The sequence below is a fragment of the Gobius niger genome, assembly GCF_951799975.1.
Source record: "Gobius niger genome assembly, chromosome: 20".
In the NCBI taxonomy this organism is placed as follows: Eukaryota; Metazoa; Chordata; class Actinopteri; order Gobiiformes; family Gobiidae; genus Gobius; species Gobius niger.
This window is the reverse complement of record NC_136871.1, coordinates 27,375,809-27,390,499: the sequence shown is the minus strand read 5'-3', so window position 1 is coordinate 27,390,499 and position 14,691 is coordinate 27,375,809. Positions and strand designations below refer to the sequence as shown.

At 42.0% G+C, this 14,691-nt stretch overlaps 1 protein-coding gene across 1 annotated transcript in view; it reads left to right on the top strand.

Annotated features, from left to right (window-relative positions):
- col7a1 (collagen, type VII, alpha 1) overlaps window positions 1–14,691 on the top strand; it is a gene marked incomplete at its 3' end in the record, with an annotated part of 98,424 nt that overhangs the window by 68,137 nt on the left and 15,596 nt on the right. Inside the window, exons 89-104 of the mRNA XM_079578439.1 lie at window positions 2,159–2,203; window positions 3,102–3,137; window positions 5,230–5,265; window positions 6,105–6,164; window positions 6,266–6,391; window positions 6,943–7,014; window positions 7,094–7,129; window positions 9,821–9,880; window positions 9,947–9,991; window positions 10,327–10,362; window positions 10,518–10,553; window positions 12,091–12,147; window positions 12,280–12,351; window positions 12,866–12,937; window positions 13,059–13,094; window positions 14,288–14,368. Of these exons, the coding sequence (XP_079434565.1) occupies window positions 2,159–2,203; window positions 3,102–3,137; window positions 5,230–5,265; window positions 6,105–6,164; window positions 6,266–6,391; window positions 6,943–7,014; window positions 7,094–7,129; window positions 9,821–9,880; window positions 9,947–9,991; window positions 10,327–10,362; window positions 10,518–10,553; window positions 12,091–12,147; window positions 12,280–12,351; window positions 12,866–12,937; window positions 13,059–13,094; window positions 14,288–14,368 (906 nt within the window). The remainder of the gene's footprint in view (window positions 1–2,158; window positions 2,204–3,101; window positions 3,138–5,229; window positions 5,266–6,104; window positions 6,165–6,265; window positions 6,392–6,942; window positions 7,015–7,093; window positions 7,130–9,820; window positions 9,881–9,946; window positions 9,992–10,326; window positions 10,363–10,517; window positions 10,554–12,090; window positions 12,148–12,279; window positions 12,352–12,865; window positions 12,938–13,058; window positions 13,095–14,287; window positions 14,369–14,691) is intronic.

Below are 14,691 nucleotides of genomic sequence, written 5' to 3'. Positions count from 1 at the left end.
ACTTTTGCACATTATGTCATGTTTACAACCCTAAACATAAAGATTTTATTTTGATTTTTTTACTGAACGTTCACACACAAGTAACCGACAACTGTGAAGTGAAAGCGAAATGATACATGATTCTGTTATTTTTCAAAAATAGAAAACCGAAAATTGGGGCGTGCATAAGTATTCATACAGCATGAATGAACACTTTGTGGAACCCCCTTTTGCTGCAATAACAGCACAAGTCTTTTGGGGTTTAACTCTGCAAGATTTGCACATGTAGAGACTGACATTTTAGCCCATTCCTCTTTACAAAACTGTCAGATTTGAAGGAGAGCGTTTGTGAACAGCAGTTTTCAGACCTTTCCACAGATTTTCAATAGGATTTAGGTCAGGACTTTGACTGGGCCATTCTAACACATTAATATGTTTTTATTGAAACCATTCCATTGTAGATTTATCTTTGTGTTTAGGGTCATTGTCCTGCTGGAAGGTGAATCTCCGCCCCAGCCTCAGTTCTCTTGCTGACTCCAGCAGGTTTTCCTCCAAAATGTCTCTGTATTTGGCTCCATCCATCTTCCCAACTATTCTTACAATCTCCCCAGTCCCCGCTGAGGAAAAGCAGCCCCCCCCCCCACGTTTTGCATCTGGGCCAAAAAGTTACATTTTTGTCTCATCTGACCAAAGCTCCTTCTTCCACATGGAGCTGTGTCCTCCATATGACTTCTACAAACTTCAAACGGGATTTCTTATGGCCTCCTTTCAATAATGGCTTTCTTCTTCCACTCGTCCATGAAGGCCAGATTTGTGTAGATACGACTTATAGTTGTCCCATGTACAGATTCCCCCAGCTCAGCGGCAGGACTTCACAGCTCCTCCAGAGTTATCATGGGGCACTTGGTTGTATTTCTTACCAGTGTCCTCCTTGTTTGATCTAATATTTTAGATGGGCGACCGTGTTTTGGTAAGTTGGTAGTGGTGCTTTACTCTTTCCATTTCTGAATGATGGAACAGTTGCCCCGGGAGATGTTTAAATCTTGGGAAATCTTTGTATAACATACACTTACGCTTTACACTTCTACAGAACTTTATCCCTGACCTCTCTGGTGCTCCTTGACCTTCATGATGTTGTTTAGTGACAAATACACTGCGACCACAGCTCTGAGGGCCTAAAAGAACAGCTGAAAGTATACTGAGAGTAGATTACACACAGGTGGCCTCTATTTAACCGTTAGGCCAAGGAGTGAACATTCTGGAGTCATTAGGAATGTTTTAAAGGCAATTTAATGCACTCAGAAAATGCTGTATGAATACTTATGCAAGCCCCACTTTTCACTTTTTTATTTTTTGAAAAATAACAGAATCATGTATCATTTTGCTTTCACTTCACAGTTGTCTGTTACTTGTGTGTGAACGTTCAGTAAAAAAAAATCCAAAATAAAATCTTTATGTTTAGGGTAAACATGACAAAATGTGCAAATGTTCAAGGTGTATGAATACTTTCGAGAGGCACTGTATAATGTCATAAGCACTAGGAGCACATGGCTAATTATTATGCATGAACACGCACATACCGAGAGAGCTGTCATTGCTGCTGTTGGATAAAATTTTGCCAGAGTTTCTGACTCCCCTGTAAAAGTTAAATGACAGCACTGCAAAAGTATCAAGGATCTTTTCCCTACTATTCTTGTTTTTAGCGACTGCAGAGTGTCCTCAGTGAGTTTAGAAGCGGCCGCTATCAGCTATAGTAGCATTAGCGGTAGCATTAGTGGATCTCTCCTTCTGTGGTTCTCCCCGTAGTTTCTCTTTTCTCCCCCTGGGTTTTTGAGCTCGTCACCACCTGCTGCTGACACTTATTTGGACGTTGTGTTTGCCTGGATACTTCATTCGCCTGAACCTTACATTGTCTTCTTTACTATTCTGTTTTATTGCCTTAATGTTGCCTCCGGTTGTTATATTGGGCCATACAAAACCATTGATTGATTGATTAGCGGTAGCATTAGCCGTAGCATTAGCCGTAGCATTAGCAGCGCTGTGGTAATTAAATCCGATCATGTCCGATACTCTCAAACTGCATGGATCGGCTACTGATACTGAATATAAAGGCATCCCTTTAATAATTTTAAAGGGATAATTTAATTAATATTTAATACTTTTGTTGTCTCTCTTTTAGGGCGACAGAGGAGACAGAGGACTAACTGGCTCCAAAGGAGAACGGGTGAGTTTTGAATACTAGCTTCAGGGACAGTGCTGCCATTTTACATGATCCTGAGGCGACAGTGGGGCGAGAGTAGAGGCGATTGTCTCATGAGCAGAAGGTTGGGGGTTCGAATCCCGCCTCCTGAAGGTGCACACTGTTATTGTGTCCTTGGGCAAGACGCTTCACTCACCTTGCCTCCAGGGTCGGCACACATTTGTGTATGAATGAGAGTGTGAATGGGAGAGTGGATCCTTGCTGTAAAGCACTTTGAGTGCCTAATGAGGAGACGCGCTACATAAGTTGAGAACATTTACAATTGACCATTTACCATCCTGGTTTCTATTCCTTTAAAACCTTCCAGTTAGGTCAACACGATGTACAACGCTGGTATTTGTTGAATGTGATGCTTGAGTTTGGGCAATCACAGTGGCCGACTCCTGGTGTTGACTGCAGGCTTTTCTCTGCCTCATATAATCACTTGAGTACAAGATAATATCTACACCTCATGAAAACTTATTTCTCCAATGAAAAGTTGTTGATGACAGTGAAAGACACCATTATATGCAAACACTCGATTGGCAGAGCTTGTCTAAGTATCTTTCGTCCCTCCAGATGCAGGTGACAAACAGAGAACAAGATTAGTTTTGTTGAACAGAGATAATGTCGGCCATTCCTATTTCATGTTCTGATAAAAATGAGATTTAATAATGCAGTGTGTCAAAGCCGTGCTGCCAATCTCCCCTGTAAAAATAAATAACCCCAGGCAGATGAAAGGTCTGACGGTGCCTATTCAGAAGATAATGCAAATCGATATGAAATTTAATATTAATACACCCATTTAAATGGCATATGTAAGCATTGAGCAAACCTTTTTCAGTGAAGATGGATATTTGCTCTCATGAGTTGTTCTCCTCAGGGCGTGGCCGGTGCACCTGGAGAGGCTGGAGAAGACGTAAGTATATGTCAAAGAATATTTTTACTTTCATTCAAGAAACTCCTGGTATACTTCTTGCTATTGCGTCTGATCCTATGCCAACATCTGTGACTCGAGGCTTTCCAGCGGGACAGCTTCAGTTACAACAGTCCAACTTTATTAGTGTGTGAAAACATTTCACCAATCCCATTATATCAAATATATATATCAAAGTTAAACTTTGTCAAAACAATTGACCCCAATTGTACCTTCTGTAAAGAACACTCAGAAACTCAGTCATCTTTTTTGGAAGTGCATATTCACAAAGAACTATTGGAAAGATTGCTTGCAATTTATAATACATACAGACTCTGGATTCTTGTTAAAGTACAAACATATTGTTTTTGCTTTTCATTCAAAACATGTAACTGAAAGGAAAAATGTTAATCAACATAATTATTATATTTTGCTAATTCTACATCCACTAATGTAAGTTTCATCTTCATCTCTATTTTTTCCTGTCCTCAATGAAATAGAATTGTACTTGTCATCTATCTCAAAGATCTTCAACAAAAAAGCAATTAGCACACATGATAATTGTTTATCTCTGAAGATTTTTAAATATTTCAGGATTTTTTTTTCTTTTTTCATCACTGTAATTTGTGCTCTATGTACATCCCCTGGTATTCTTATGTTCTTATCTTATCTTCTTATCTTGTAATTGTTCGCAAGATTTTCATTAAATAAAAAAAGATATATTTTTTAAAAATATTACACTAATGCAAACTAACAAAGAGGAATCCTATTGTGGTAGCTATGGTAACCGTCAAAATGCTGAATGTTTCGACATGGTTTATGGTTAATATCTCTGTAATGATGACAAGCCTTATTATGAAACTAATGACTTTAGTTTGTGAATCCAATCACTTCCAAATAAAGATCAGGTAAAAGTTTGGAGATTTATTTTCAAAACGGCGTCTCTGCCATTGAATTGCATCGGCACCTGTTCCAACTGAAAAAATATGACTGTTATGATCACAGCCTATTGGCGAATCCTGCAGCAATTTTTCAGATAACAAGGTTCTCAGTAGAGAGAAAAATATCTCAGTCTTCATGAGGTTTATGTGTACAGTAAATTCACCCTGTGTACCTCAGTAACATTCCTTTTTATATTTACATTCTTACCAGCATTTTTGTTGTTGTTTTGCTTTGATGTGTGGTTCTCAACCTTTTTTAGTTGTGACCAATATAAATAACGCTGCTGTCGTGACCTCCAAGGACATGTTTTCCATTCAAGCTTTCTTGTGCCCCCCAGTAGAGTATGTAATTAGATTAATACAATGTTTGGGTAGAAGCTTCCTTTACTGCGCTGAAATGGCACGGTACCTAAAAGCATAGTGTAATAACATGGTACTTATGGTAATGGCACCGAAAGAGGACGCACACCTAATGTATCACCTTGTAATGTGATCCTAACCCAAACTTTAACCTTCTCTGAAGAATTCAAAATAACCAGGGAACAAGGTTAGAAACAGGGCTGCCAAATGTGTCTATGTCATCCGTATTGATGGGCTGTATAATAAAACGCAACCCATTATGTTCTCATATCTAAGAAAGTGAACGGTCTTTAGAATTGTTATTGTTATGTGCACACCCTGTCATGTGATGAGTATACATTTGAATTAGGAGCAGCACTACCTGACAACCAAATCAAACTAGTTCATTAATAGAGGGAGCCGTAATTCTGAACAAATATACACTCATTGGACGTGATTAAAGCAACAGCACCATCATTTTAATTAAGGTGTAAGAACGTGATCGGCTTGTTGCTACGTGATCAATTTCTTTGTTACCCATTGAGCGATCCATCTACATCTAAAATGCCAAAGGACCGTAAGACGCCCTTTTCTCGAGGCGCCCTGTGTATTTGAGGCCAATCTTCCGAGATAATGGAGCTTTGATTATGTGTTATCCCGGAGGTTAATGAAAGATTTACATGTAACGACAACACGGCTAAAGAGGACGGATGAGAGCGTCTGCCGCTGAATTATGATGACGGCAGTAATCTCTCTTTGGCAAATTAGAGAGGAACAAATACTCCATCTGAATTTGATTGTGTGTGGCTTTTCAGGGACCACAAGGATCCCCGGGGCCCAAAGGAGATAAGGTACGATATGTTTTTTTTAATGCCATGTTTGTGTTTTGCATTATTCAGATTATGGCTCTTTCATGGGAGTTGAATTTTTGGAATCCTTTCATTTCAAAAAGTTGTTTTACTTTCTGATTCAATTTTCTTAACTACAGACTGTAGACTAGACTAGCTTCATATCTAGTAGCAGTAAGTGGGCTGCACAGGGGCTGGACAGACTCCCATGGTGGAGATTATGAACAGCAGTGGTGCCTCCCCAAGCTGTACCTTACTACTAGACTGCCGTACTAGACTACTAGGAATATTTTCTGCTACTGTGGGTGACAGTGTTTGTAGGTTGTGCTGGTGTTTTTTCACGTTTCTGAGGCGTGGAGTTTGCCCCGCGCTGTTTAATAGAGTGGAACCCATCGATACATTCTGGAGCTGGATAGTGTTAAACTCACAGTGGGAGAAATAGATTGTCATTTGTCCTGCAGAGCGCTCAAGAAGGTTAGTATAACGTTAGTGTAGAGAAAAGGAGAGCAAGAGGAATTGGCTTCAGCCCCTTCAGGCTCCCGGAAAAAAGCACTGGCGGCTGTTGTTTGAGCGCAAGATACCAACTTCGTCTTGAGCAAGGCTGTTGTTGCGCCAGGTGAAAGATCGGGTTCTTAGACTTTGAAACATTTTTTAAGAGTGGGACTTGAATTTTAATGTGTGTGTCTGTTAATAATACTTTGCCTCACAATGACAGTAATCATTCCATTTTGTTGCCTGCCATGCTGTTTTGTTGTTTCTTGTTCATTGTACAACAGAATTATATTGAATCTGTAAAAAGTCTTTGAAAAGATCAGATTTGGTCATGAACGTCAACTTTGCAGGGGGAGAGAGGCTTAGGAATAGCCGGGCCAGCAGGACGCATTGGACCTCCTGGTTTAAAAGTGAGTAACAAAATGCAAATTCTACAGTTTCTTCTAAATTAGTACTGTAATTCAAAAAAAGAGTGTTTCTAAAATGTTTTCTCTCGTCATTTGTTTCTTAGGGAGATCCAGGTCTTCCGGGTCCAGCGGGTCCTCCGGGTCTCCAGGGAAAGTCCGGAGACAACGGTATTCCCGGAGTCAGAGGAGAAAACGGAGCGCCAGGACCCCCGGGACAACCTGGAGAACGGGTCAGTCACTGATTTTCAATGCACTGCACTTCCACTTGCGTCAGTTGGTTTCAGATTCAAGCATGTGATGATTCCCTTCTCCCTGGTGGGTCAGGGCGGGGTCAGCATTTATGTATCAGCTGTGGTACAGAATATTAAACTCAAGAAGCATTGTACACTATATCCCAGAATCAGGGTTGTGTCTGGGACAGGTATAGAACAGGCCAAAACAAGTTAAAGTCAATTTTGCTCCTAATATATCACTAAATTATTACGAATATGGGGAAAGGACTATAAATATGCACAGATGTATGCATGGAAGTTCACCAAAAGGCTGAAATTACAGTCCTCAATTCTCAAAACGAGACCTCTGGTGCTACCCTGGCCCCATTGAGACACCCCAGTGCAAAAATCTGGACACATCCCTGCCCAAGAATTCAACAACATTTACAAATTATCAACAGTATTTTATCGGCATCGCATCTTAGTTAAACATCAGAAGACTATACAGTTTAGTGCTTCCACTTGAAATCTAACAGTATAAATTGTAACATGTGATATCTTACTTTCAGGGTCTTCAAGGTTTCCCAGGTCGAGCTGGAAACCCCGGAACCCCAGGTCCAGCGGGCGCTCCGGGAGATTCTGTGAGTCCAACGCACAACTGATTATGAACTGATTATGAAGCTGAGCCTTTGTCTTATTGCCTTTGTGTCTGTCTTGAAGGGTGCTGCTGGTACAAACGGGTCCAAGGGAGACAAGGTAAAGAGCAGTAACAGTTGTTGGTCTAACACAGGGGTCAGCAACCTGCGGCTCACTTTGTCCCCCAGTGTATTGCTTTATGTGTTTGTGCGCTGCTCTCATGCATCAGCCCGCTCTCACTGAATCAGTCTCTTTATGAGTGAACAGGGAGTATATATTGAATGTAGTGTTTATCATTCATAAACTCATTCTCATTGGGACTGAAGGCTATCTCTCAAACGACAAATCGAATTAATGTCAGGAGGAGAAGCAGCGCAAAGCCACGAAAATCGCCACCTCATGAGGCGCTGAGTGAATCATAGCCACTCTCACAAAATACAAAACATAAAGTCACACATGCAATATAAAGGAGGAATTAGCCGCATGTAGCGATTTATGGAGCTGTCGCCACAGTGCAGAGTGAGAAGAGTGAAGGTGCAGAGTGAGAAGAGTGAAGGTGCAGAGTGAGAAGAGTGAATGTGCAGAGTGAGAAGAGTGAAGGTGCAGAGTGAGAAGAGTGAAGGTGCAGAGTGAGAAGAGTGAAGGTGTAGAGTGAGAAGAGTGAAAGTGCAGAGTGAGAAGAGTGAAGGTGCAGAGTGAGAAGAGTGAAGGTGCAGAGTGAGAAGAGTGAATGTGCAGAGTGAGAAGAGTGAATGTGCAGAGTGAGAAGAGTGAATGTGTAGAGTGAGAAGAGTGAAAGTGCAGAGTGAGAAGAGTGAAGGTGTAGAGTGAGAAGAGTGAAAGTGCAGAGTGAGAAGAGTGAATGTGCAGAGTGAGAAGAGTGAAGGTGCAGAGTGAGAAGAGTGAAGGTGTAGAGTGAGAAGAGTGAAAGTGCAGAGTGAGAAGAGTGAATGTGCAGAGTGAGAAGAGTGAAGGTGCAGAGTGAGAAGAGTGAAGGTGCAGAGTGAGAAGAGTGAAGGTGCAGAGTGAGAAGAGTGAAGGTGCAGAGTGAGAAGAGTGAAGGTGTAGAGTGAGAAGAGTGAAAGTGCAGAGTGAGAAGAGTGAAGGTGTAGAGTGAGAAGAGTGAAAGTGCAGAGTGAGAAGAGTGAATGTGCAGAGTGAGAAGAGTGAAGGTGCAGAGTGAGAAGAGTGAAGGTGTAGAGTGAGAAGAGTGAAAGTGCAGAGTGAGAAGAGTGAATGTGCAGAGTGAGAAGAGTGAAGGTGCAGAGTGAGAAGAGTGAAGGTGCAGAGTGAGAAGAGTGAAGGTGCAGAGTGAGAAGAGTGAAGGTGCAGAGTGAGAAGAGTGAATGTGCAGAGTGAGAAGAGTGAAAGTGCAGAGTGAGAAGAGTGAATGTGCAGAGTGAGAAGAGTGAAGGTGCAGAGTGAGAAGAGTGAAGGTGCAGAGTGAGAAGAGTGAAGGTGTAGAGTGAGAAGAGTGAAAGTGCAGAGTGAGAAGAGTGAATGTGCAGAGTGAGAAGAGTGAATGTGCAGAGTCAGAAAAGTGAAGGTGTAGAGTGAGAAGAGTGAAGGTGTAGAGTGAGAAGAGTGAAGGTGCAGAGTGAGAAGAGTGAATGTGCAGAGTGAGAAGAGTGAAGGTGCAGAGTGAGAAGAGTGAAGGTGCAGAGTGAGAAGAGTGAATGTGCAGAGTGAGAAGAGTGAAGGTGCAGAGTGAGAAGAGTGAAGGTGCAGAGTGAGAAGAGTGAAGGTGCAGAGTGAGAAGAGTGAAGGTGCAGAGTGAGAAAAGTGAATGTGCAGAGTGAGAAGAGTGAATGTGCAGAGTGAGAAGAATGAAGGTGCAGAGTGAGAAGAATGAAGGTGCAGAGTGAGAAGAGTGAATGTGCAGAGTGAGAAGAATGAAGGTGCAGAGTGAGAAGAGTGAATGTGCAGAGTGAGAAGAGTCAAGGTGCAGAGTGAGAAGAGTGAATGTGCAGAGTGCGAAGAGTGAAGGTGCAGAGTGAGAAGAGTGAAGGTGCAGAGTGAGAAGAGTGAAGGTGCAGAGTGAGAATAGTGAAGGTGCAGAGTGACAAGAGTAAAGGTGCAGAGTGAGAAGAGTGAAGGTGCAGAGTGAGAAGAGTGAAGGTGCAGAGTGAGAAGAGTGAAGGTGCAGAGTGAGAAGAGTAAAGTAAGAGTAAGAAAGTACTTGAGTAGTTAGTGAACTGTTTGAGCGTAAAAGTCTGATTCATGTTTCAGTTGTGACATAAATTATGAGAAACAAAACATGAAATAATGTGAAAATGTTAATATTTTTAAAGTTAAAAACACAGATGCTTCCTGAAGTAGTACTCAAGTAGAAGTACTACCCACTTCTGGTTACAGGTGCTGAAAATTGCAGCCCTATGAATAGATTTCTGGTGGCTCCATGCTTGATTTTACCCCAGTCTTGGACAGTTATTTTGTTTTTTTGGTAAACTTTCTTCTTGGCTATTGGTAAGAAAACATGATGGTTTTGTGGTCCCAGCGCTATATTCAAAAGGAAAAATCATGTATCCCCAACAAGCTTTCACCAGTTTGGATTCTCAGTGTTTGACAGATGTCTTTTGTGTGAGAGAAAGAAACAGCTTAATAATTCTTCTCCTGGTTCAGAGCGTTCACCTGCTTTGGCCACACTTCCTCTCACTTACAAACGTCTCCACCTCCGGGGACACTTCAATCCAACAGCCTTTCATTTTTACACCGTTTGAAAATGTGAAGGAAAATAACAATCTGATGAAAAATCGAATCTGCTAAATAATTATGCATGCACTATACTTACCTTGCCTTGTGTGTGTTCAGGGCGAGGTGGGAGTTGGGACCCCAGGTGCCAGAGGAGAGAGAGGAGAACCCGGCCTGAGAGTAAGACCCTCTCCTTCGTCTAAATACAATCTCATATTTTGTGTAAATATATGAACTTGTTTTTAGGGAGAAGACGGCCGCTCTGGTGTTGATGGGGAGAGAGGCACTTCAGTAAGTTTACAGAAATACTTAACGTCTACTGAGGGAAACTGGCTTTGTTTTAGAAATGTGTATGTTCTACTAATGTGTATCCTGACCTATACCATTCCAATACCAGGCGATAACTCATTTATCCACAACCAACTGGGACACATTCTTTTGTTGTGTTGAAAATCTCCGAGTAACCCTGCGCTCACTATTTAATCAACACTCCAGCTCCAGGAGTAATCGTAGCAGGATTATTTATTTCTGCTGTGGCTGACCAAGCACAAAGCATCCCTGGGATTTCACACAAATGGTCATTTTTCATCTTGGTGCTGTACGTAACGCTCTGCTTTGTCCATCAGGGCCCCCCGGGGATACGAGGCACTCGAGGTGACAAGGTGAACCCTCCCCTTTTTGCCTTTCCTCCTCTCATATTTTAATGCCGTCATGTTATCTGCATGGCCCAAAGCAGTTCGCCCATGTAAATTACTGAATTAAATTGACACGCCTGAATGAAATGTTGAAGTGCGCTGCCGTTTTTTTCTTTCCTCAGGGGGACATCGGGCCACAAGGTGACAAAGGAGAAAAGGTTGGTGCATCTTAATATCCAATCAGCCTCCTCCAGCTCAGCTCTCACTGTGGTAAAGGCGGTGCAGGAGAAAGCTACTTATTGTGCATTTTCAATAGGCGGATTAATAGCAACAGTACACTTAAGCAAAAGAACACATTACCTAGACATAATGACTAATGTATGACAAGAATGTTTACATTTTCAAAGTCTGTGTCAGCTTTTAGTCGTCTAGACATGTTTGATAATGCAAGATTCGGATTACCAAGTCCAGGTGACTAACTTTAAAATCTTTTTTCCTATGAAACACAGCAGTTAAAGCAGTACTAAGTAACGTGTTTATCTTAATAAATCCTTTTTGTGGTCCCTGTGGGGGTAATACAAGTGTTAATGGGATGATTGGAGGGTCTTTCATCTCCTCCTGGTGTTTCTGGCCAGAAAACCACAATTGCAACTTTGCTGCCACCGGACCCGAGCAACCAATACACACTAATAGAGTCATGATTCTGATTTTGATGAAGAAGCTAACAGGCTAACAGGCTAATGGGCAAAGCTAACTGCGGGCTAGCTCCACTTTAAACAGTATTTACAGCCAACTTTGAGTGAAAAAACAATTTCCATTGTAATTGTAATTGGATGTACAATATCCCTCTCTCCCTTTGCCTTTCCTGTCAGCGTAGTATTTACTCTCACGGACAATTAATAAGTTAAAAAATCGCAAATTGCTTCGACACCTGCAGTTGCGCTTATGGCCTCTAGGGGCAAGAGTTACTTAGTACTGCTTTAAGAGCCTTCACAGACATGCCATTAGGGCAGTGGTTCTCAACCTTTTGGAGCCGCGACCCCCATTATAACAGGTAAAGGGGTTCGTGACCCCCCGCCCGGGTTTTACCGTGAAAAATAGGAACATTAGCCGACATAATTCTTAAAAAACAAAGAAAAAAACAAATGGCTGAAATAAAATTCATCAAACTATGATCAAATAATGGCATTCTGGTAAAGTAGCAAACACATGCTACAATAAAACAGTAGACTATATGCTAATGAAAATATGTATATTTTATCTAAATGATCTGGCGACCCCCCAAATTTGTGACTAATTCTTCAAATGTATATGTGGCTAATATACTGAAGAGTGTAGCAAAATGAGTATCACTTCTACATTGATATTATTTGTTTGACACTCGGAAGGTTGAGGATTCGGTTTATAAATGAAAATAAGATTAGCTGTCAATAACTATGCGATTTCAGCATCCATCTTCATTCCCCACAAACCCAGTCAGTTCGGGAGAGATTTGGAGATGCTCTGACGGCGTTGGTTGAACTCACAAAAATCCTTGTGTTTTTTCCACTGTTTCGTCTTGTAACTCATTAACTTTGAAGGCTAAGTGTTCCCTTGTTGCTTACTGTATGTGATGCTGTGCATATCCAGCCCACAGACAGGTGTCGTGATGAGGAGATGATCCGTGTTGTTCCTGTCTTGTCACATCCTGCCTTCAGCTGGTGTAAGCGCCGTATAAACATGTGCCAAAACAAATGGTTGTCTTGTCTTCTGCAGGGAGACACGGTGCTGGTGGGAGGACCTCTGGGAGAAAAGGGCAACAAAGGGGAACACGTGAGTTGATCCAGAGAGATTCTGTGTGTTTAGGATTCTGAGAAGTTATGTGAAGTCAGAAAAGTGAAAATGATTTTGGCAAAACTTTACAGCATATACTGTATTATGTGTGGCTGCACTCTGTGTTTTTAGGGTGACCGGGGGCCGAAGGGTATCCAGGGAGAGAAGGGTCTAAAAGGCCAAGCGGGTCCAGCAGGAGAACAGGTGACTTTTTTAACCTCTTGCTTAACTTAAGGCTTAATAAGCCTTAACTGAGCACTTTTTCACCAGTTTGACTTTATCCAAATCTAAAAGCTTCTGGACTGGAGCTTACAGCCTTTACCTTTAGGCCAGTGTAACGCCTCATTTGAAAGCTAAGACCACTTTTTTGTCACATTTATGTCGCTATTTTGACTCTTTTTTTCAAGAAGCTTTTAGATTTGGGTAATGCCAAAACTGGATCAAAAACGAAGATTTGAAGACACATTTCTTGTTTTTGGTTGATGTCTCGTCTCTGCACAGATCAATGAATGTTACTCTCTTTTGGAGCCCATTCTCAGATTGCAACTATATGACATTGGGAGCAATTAGTGTTTTTACTAATAGAAAAGAAATGTATGTTATGTTGCTATCAGTCTGCTACATTTTAAAATAAAAGTAATATACTATATAAGGTCTGAAATCTTTCTGAACCCACTCTATATAATAGTGACTGATGTCTGTTTTCTGTATTCTGCAGGGCCTGAGAGGAGAGCCGGGTGAAGGAGGCTCCACCGGTTTCCCTGGAGCGCGGGGCCCGGGTGGACAGAAGGTATGTACATACAGCAGATGTCTCTCATCATCAACCTAAGAAAAGTCATATATTCAGAAAGTGAAGGTGGAGAGAACTATTTTCTTGCTATAATTACTATCATTGTGTTTTCTCGCCACAGGGAGAAGCGGGCCAGCCTGGAGTGCCTGGAGAATCGGTCTGTTCATTTCACGTAATCTTATATGATATGTTATAGCCTTGAGTGATGAATGATGTGGGGATGGCGGAAGTTAATGCCGTAGTATGGTAATTATGCCATAAGGACATAAATATATATTAACATAAATATATTAAATAAATGGGGAAGGTCTGTCTATTGCCTGTCTATGCCGATTTTTTGGGGATTTGTATTGGCTGATGCCAATATGCACGGCCGTTATTAGCATGATGCCATTAGCATTAGCATGCTGTTGCTGGCTGCGACATTTTGCACGACGATCATAAACAACATTTTAGAGGTTAAAACTAACTCTCCAGGTTCTGTGCTTCAAAATGACATGCAGCATGTCCGCACTGACTGAGGTTTAGTGAAACTTGTGTTTTAACAAACTTGTAGCTAACCAATTTTCATTGCAATGTTTATCTGTTCCCCTGAGGCTTAGGAAGTTGACAGCCCTGACGTCGCTCTTTCCAATGCAAAAGGGAGCTCTCTATCACGTTCGGTCCTGGAGTTATTAGCGCTAGATTGGCCGATATTGTAAGATGTTCAAATATAGGCCCAATGTATCGGTCGACCTCTAGAATTCATGCTGGAAGCCCAGTCTCCTACAGAGCATGTTCCCAAAAAGGACAAAAAGACAGAAAACTCCACCCCCCTGAGTCAGGCGGAGCGACAACATGCCTCTCAAAGGCCAGTAAATCTAAAGCTAAAACTTAAAAACTACATATAACAACAAAACAGCATGGTTAACAACAGGAAACTTGTAAGTCTTGCTCTGTGTACTGTCTACAAGTGCATGTTTGTATGGACAGAGGATCAGCAGGACTTGGGCCCTTCAAGACTCAAACAAGTTTTGCTGCTCCCTGCGTCGTCACTAAAGCATCCGATCTTTACCTTAATTAAACTGAAGTCCCTATCGAGCCTCTGATCTCAATCCCAATCCTAATCATGACGCCCTAACCCTGAGTCTGTGGAGAAAACGGCAGAGGTACCGGAACAGCAGGCACAATCCAAAAAGTAGTAGTTCCAAACCTGTTCTGTTACCCAACTGCAGCCTATGCCATTTGCTTCATCACATACATTCAGACTGTGATTTTGATCCAATCGCGATTTATCTTGAAGCCCTAGCACTGATGCTCGGCTGGACCTCTTAATATACAAGCATGCACTGTTTCTAATTTCCATTTCAGGGTCTGCCAGGCAAAGACGGACTCGCCGGACTCAAAGGCACAAAGGGGGAGCTTGGCATCAACGGCGTGCGAGGCATCAAGGTATTTTCCTTTTCACTGCACGTGTGCTTTTCTGCCTCCCTCCTCCACCTCCTATAGATTTTGTGCCAGGTCCAACCTTGACACATCTTTCAGGCATGAGCGATGGCGGTCGCAGTTCGATAATAGCGTGAAATTGACGCGTATTTCAAGGAATTAAAAAAACAGTTTGGAGAGTGCCTCTTCGGCCCGAAAACATGTTGCTCGAAGGCAGGTGGAGGGGTATTTGCCCACCCCCCGTTAGTTTATTCGGATTGCTGGACAAACTGAGTGCAGGTTTGGGAGAGCGGAGGTGTGGCGGTACATGATGGATACAATGGAAGGAC